This window comes from Myotis davidii, unplaced genomic scaffold, assembly GCF_000327345.1.
Source record: "Myotis davidii unplaced genomic scaffold, ASM32734v1 scaffold109, whole genome shotgun sequence".
NCBI classification, from domain to species: Eukaryota; Metazoa; Chordata; class Mammalia; order Chiroptera; family Vespertilionidae; genus Myotis; species Myotis davidii.
The window spans coordinates 268,818-274,218 of NW_006300368.1; the positions used below are offsets into that span (position 1 = coordinate 268,818).

General features: G+C 45.8%; 1 protein-coding gene across 1 annotated transcript; it reads left to right on the forward strand.

The window, feature by feature from the left end:
- The first annotated feature begins 502 nt into the window (after positions 1–502).
- On the forward strand, positions 503–4,540 carry LOC102764890 (chromosome unknown open reading frame, human C17orf105). The gene is made up of 6 exons (XM_006776902.2): positions 503–654; positions 1,856–1,926; positions 2,207–2,325; positions 3,212–3,335; positions 3,858–3,914; positions 4,414–4,540. Exons 1-5 carry the CDS (start codon positions 531–533, stop codon positions 3,912–3,914), a joined length of 495 nt encoding a protein of 164 aa, XP_006776965.1. The 5' UTR covers positions 503–530; the 3' UTR covers positions 4,414–4,540.
- The last annotated feature ends 861 nt before the right edge of the window (positions 4,541–5,401 follow it).

A 5,401-nucleotide genomic window follows, 5' to 3' on the forward strand; every position in this document is an offset into this window, starting at 1 on the left:
GATCCAGGACACCCAGGCCTGAGCCCAGCCCTGCCTCTAACTTGGATCTTGAGCAACTTGGCTCTGGATTTCACTTTTCTCTGAAACTGAGCAAAGTGAAGACATTGGATCGGATTATCCTTCTGAGAATCATCATCTCCCCCAAAAACTTGTGGTCTCACACTTTTAGGGGAACCATTGCTGTGGAGACTACTTAGCTTATAGCTTAAGGTATGTAACCAAGGGTGGCTTTCTCCACTTCCGCCCCCCCCCAGCACCCCGTGCCCCCCACAGCGTACCTGGTAGCATCTGCACTCAAGGCAGGTGAAAATGCTTCTGAGGTCCTCACTCCTCATCTTGACTGGGGCCTAGGTCAGCTTTCACAGGAGAAGCCCGGGGACAACTAGGCCTGCTCTGCCACTGCTCCTCCTTCCTGGGTCCTGTCCCTGATGTCACAACTGGGTAACTATGACAACCCACCATAGGGACAGCAAAGTACCTCACAGAGAAGCCTGGCTGCCTCATTTCTGAAGTGAGACTAGGAGGAGGAGATGAATAATTCCCTGCAGTATCTAGCCTACCCTGTAATTGTCTCTAATCACAGGCAGAGCACAGACTTCAGGAAGAAACTGGACTTCGGCCATTACGTATCTCACAAGAATAGGATAGAGATAGGTATGTGGGCAGTTTGGGTTGGACACTGCCGTTAGGGGTTCAGGAAGTGTCTGCCTTAGCGATACTGACAGCAAATCAGACCGGCACATGGCTTTGAGGTGATGTGGCCTTATCGGCTGAGTTGGGTCAAAAGGACATTAGCATCAGTGACAAAATTTATCTTCCACCAGGGTTCATTTGATAGATATGCTCATTTAAATTCTTATTTAAAAATTCATTCTTTTTTTCTTTATTGATTTCAGAGAGGAAGGGAGAGGGAGATAGAAATATCAATGATGAGAGAGAATCATTGATTGGTTGCCTCCTGCACACAACCCAGGCATGTGCCCTTGACCGGAATTCAACCTGGGACCCTTCAGTCCGCAGGCCAACCCTCTATCCACTGAGCCAAATTTAGTTAGGGCTAAATACTTTTTTTCAAATATGTTTTTATTAATTTTTCTAGAGAGAGAGGAAGGAAGAGGGAGAGAGAGAAACATCGATTGGCTGCCTCCTGCACACCCCCCACTGGGGATCGAGCTCACAAGCTGGACATGTGCTCTAACCAGGGATCAAACGGGTGACCTCTTGGTGCATGGGACGACACCCAACCCACTGAGCCACACTGGCCAGGCTCATTTAAATACTTTAAAGCCAAAGTAAGATAGGAAGAGAATAGGACTTCAGCCCTTGATAGACAAGCTAGTCCTATTGGGAAAGGATGGGAAAGAAGCGCTTTCATGGAATTCAAAGGATATATGTCTCCATAAATGTTACTTATTCTAGCCCTTACCATCCTGACCTGCTCAAAACTCTTCAAAGATGTCAGTTTGGGAAATTAAACTAAAACTCCTGAACTGGATTAAGGTCAGAATTCAAAATCGTAATGTTTATTAATCAGGGTCATTGTCTAGAACAGTGATGGCGAACCTTTTGAGCTCAGCGTGTCAGCATTTTGAAAAACCCTAACTTAACTCTGGTGCTGTGTCACATATAGAAATTGTTGATATTTGCAACCATAGTAAAACAAAGACATATTTTTAATATTTATTTTACATATTTAAATGCCATTTAACAACGAAAAATCAACCAAAAAAATGAGTTCGCGTGTCATCTCTGACACGGGTGTCATAGGTTCGCCATCACTGGTCTAGAATGTGAGCTTTTCTGAGGCTGCGAAGAGGTCACCTGTGATATAAAATTGCTCTCTTTTATCCTCCAGTGAAACCTGCTGTCGATACCAAACCTCCAGTGACACGCACACATCACATTTTAAAGCTGGGCAAACTACAGGTATGTGTTCTTGCCAACTGCACATGTACCTTTCTGAGTTTTATCTGTGTCCTAAAGAGGTCCAGTTCCCCAGAATCTTCTAAATACCCACCCAACCAAAAGATTCGCAAATGCTCCTCCCTCCCCACACACATCACCCCCAGTCTCTTCAGCTCTGCTCCCAGTCTCCCCGTGGTCCTCAGTTTGCCCTTTCCCACAATCCCAGGAGAGCGATGCCAAGCCCTGTGTGCTGTGGCACAATGTCGCGATGACGTCATGCAGGGGTGGGCTTTCTCACCAGGGTGAACAAAAGAGAATCAACAAAATCGAGCATGAAAACAAGCAACTGTGTCAGAAAATTGCCAATGCCCATCGCGGCCCTGCCAAGGTGGATTGCTGGAATGAGTACTTCTCCAAAAGGTAGTGTTTTTTCTCTTCGTGTCATTGTTCAGTGTCAGTGCAAGCTTCTCCCGAGTGGGAGGAATACTGAGGGGACGTTATCTTGAGGAATAACCAAAGAGATGGTGTGAAGGAGAACGAAAACTCCCCCAAACGGAGAACTTTCCCGGTGTTAAAGAGCGTTTGTATCAGCTGAGAGACTGATTTCAGAGTCTCGTTCAGGGTTTGTCACGGGAAAGCACTACATTCTTGTGTAAAGTGGAGACCATCGCTGGGACTATGACACAGCATTCTTAAGAATCAGTTCCACGAATATTTCCTGAGCTACTATGTGCTCAGCACTGGGATCCAGAGACCAGATAAGATATATATATTTCCTAATCTCAAAGAACTCAGGTCTGATAGGGGATACAGTCATGTAAATAACAACGCAATGTGGTCAGGGCCACAAAAGTGTATGTAAGAGAAAGGAGAGAGAGAGAGAGAGAGAGAGAGAGAGAGAGAGAGAGAGAGAGAGAGAGAGATGTGTGTGTGTATGTGTGTGTGTCTGGGTCATTGTATATCTGAAATTGACTTGAAAGCTGAGGGAAGTGAGATGAAACAAAACTTGTCAGCGGCCATTTGAGATTTATCTATAGGCAAGACCTTCGCTCATCCTAGAAATCAGACATTCTCAATCCTTGCTTCACATGATTCCTTAAGGGCTTTTACAAAATGCCACTTTTTACAAGCTGGAATCTTCGTGAGCAGTGGGGCTGAGAACCGAGGCTATGCCCAGCTCCCAGGGTGCAGCCTGGTCCAGGAGGCACTCGGGCCTCCGGGCTCAGCGGGGACAGCTTGCTTCATGGCCCCCATTCCCATCCAGGAGGACAATTTCATTTTTCACCACGGTTCTGTGTTTTTTCAGCTTAAACAGAGAAACAAGGAACCGGAACCTGGTGAGAATCACCATTGAAAACCAGGGCATCCTGAAGAGGCTGGATGATCGCAAATCAAACTATGACCGCAGGTCGTCGGAGATGGACTGGCAGGCACGTGGGGGCTCTGGGACGGTCCTGGGGGTGCACAGGGTTTGTCTGTGTTCAGAGCAGAGTCCGTCTCAGGAGGGCCCATTAACCACCGAGGGCAAGATCATGAGAAATGATCGGTAAAAGAAAATAATTGGTAAAAGAAAAACCACCTAGAACAAACCCTCCAGGAGCCCAGGATCTCTCCTTGGCAGCAAAGCCAGCATGCATGTTCCAGAAAGATACCCGGTAGCAGCTTCCTTCATCCCTCAATTCATTCAGAAAGGCTGACTGTCCAAGCAAAGAGAATGGAGGGTGTACAATCCAACACGGGGTTAACATGCTTTATCAGGCGGAACCCTTCAAGGAGGGGGAGGGGGAGGGGGCGGCATTGGCAGTATTTTTAAAACCTCCGCTCCCTGACTTTAATCTGGAAGCTTTTTCTGGAAGCAATTCTGAAATAACGAATTTTGAAACTTCAACTTTCGCACCCGCGCCCTGGCTTTGACATAACCATTCTGATTTTTTTTGTTTTTTTCCTTCAAGAAGTCAAGACGTTATATCAAAAATACAACAAAGTATCTTTTCTACCAAGCTGGATAGGTATGTCTTACCCGGCTGCTCTTTACTATCGAACATGGTGATATCGAACACTTGATACCAAAGCCTTGAGAACTGTAGAGCGGCCCAGTGAAAGGGTGGATTTACTCTTCTATCGTCTCTATGGGTTACCCATTCAGAGACCTGCGAGCTCTGTCTCTGCTTTCTCTCCATTTAAGTAGGAAATGACTGTCTTTTGTCATCAGCGTTGAGGCTTTACATGTCCAAGGGGAAGTGATTTGTTCCAAGCAGATATAAACAGGAGGCCTCGTGGCTTTAATGTTGTGCCAAAGTGACATTACAGGTCTCTGACACTGTTCAAAAGTATTGTTGTGTTGGCATTTTGTATGATTGAACATTGTTAGTAACAACTAAGCTTGGTCCCCCCACTCCCCACCCCCACCCCGGGGGAGGGATAAATGGACACTCGGGCTTTCCAAAGAATAATTCTGTATAGTTGATGCCTCTCTACTTCTCTCCCTCGCTTCTCCCCGAATACAAGGTTACTCCCCACAGAACAGACGCAAGAGAAGGCTCTGGGATTTCTTAGCTGCTTGGGATCTCAAGACACTCAAGATTGGCTGCATGCTCAATCTTAGGGATGCTACAATAAAGCTTGAAACACAAAATGAGTAAGTTCCATTTAAGGTGCCCAACGGCTTTAAGTCCCATCCCAAAATGGAGACAGCATGGGGCAGGCGGAAGAAAAGAGGCAACAAGCACTTTTTATTTGGGGCTATGAAAAGAAGTTTTAATGAGAGAGGAGGAGAGAGAACTTTTTAAGACATAAACCATCATCACCACTCTGGGGGAAGAAAAGGTGGGGTGAGATGATCCAGCCACAAGTTCAGCTCCATCAAAATGGAAAACAGTGCCGAACCGGTTTGGCTGAGTGGATAGAGCGTCAGCTTGTGGACTGAAGGGTCCCAGGTTCAATTCCGGTCAAGGGCATGTACCTTGGTTGCGGGCACATCCCCAGTGGGGGGCGTGCAGGAGGCAGCTGATCAATCTCATCGATGTTTCTAACTCTCTATCCCTCTCCCTTCTTCTCTGTAAAAAAAATCAATAAAATATTTTTTTTTAAAAAGTGGAAAACAGAAGCACACCAGGAAATTAGGGTCCAAAGAACACAGAGAACGTATGCCGTTAGTTCCCTGTGAATTTGCAGAATTGGGAAAAAATGCTCGTCGACTTCCCACGTACCGCGTTCATTTATAAGAAGCAGCAACCGTGAAAATATCAAAAATATATTAAACCATATGGCAAGACCACATTGAGTGGCTTCTATGACTGGTCATGTTGGTGCTGAGCCTGGCTTATTTTGAGACAGTAAGTCTATAATATTCTTATCATAAATAAACTTCTTTATTTTAAAATAATTAGATTCACAGGAAGTTGCAGATAAATGTACAGGGTAGGAGTGGAGGTGGGCGGGAGAACTCCTGCACCCGTCACTCAACTTCCTCCAATGTTAGCTTCTTGTGTAACTA

Coding starts and splice junctions, on each gene's coding strand:
- LOC102764890 (XM_006776902.2), top strand. CDS start 531: ATGAATAATTCCCTGCAGTATCTAGCCTACCCTGTAATTGTCTCTAAT. Junction 1,927..2,206: donor TAAAGCTGGGCAAACTACAG/GTATGTGTTCTT, acceptor CTTTCTCACCAG/GGTGAACAAAAGAGAATCAA. Junction 2,326..3,211: donor AATGAGTACTTCTCCAAAAG/GTAGTGTTTTTT, acceptor GTGTTTTTTCAG/CTTAAACAGAGAAACAAGGA.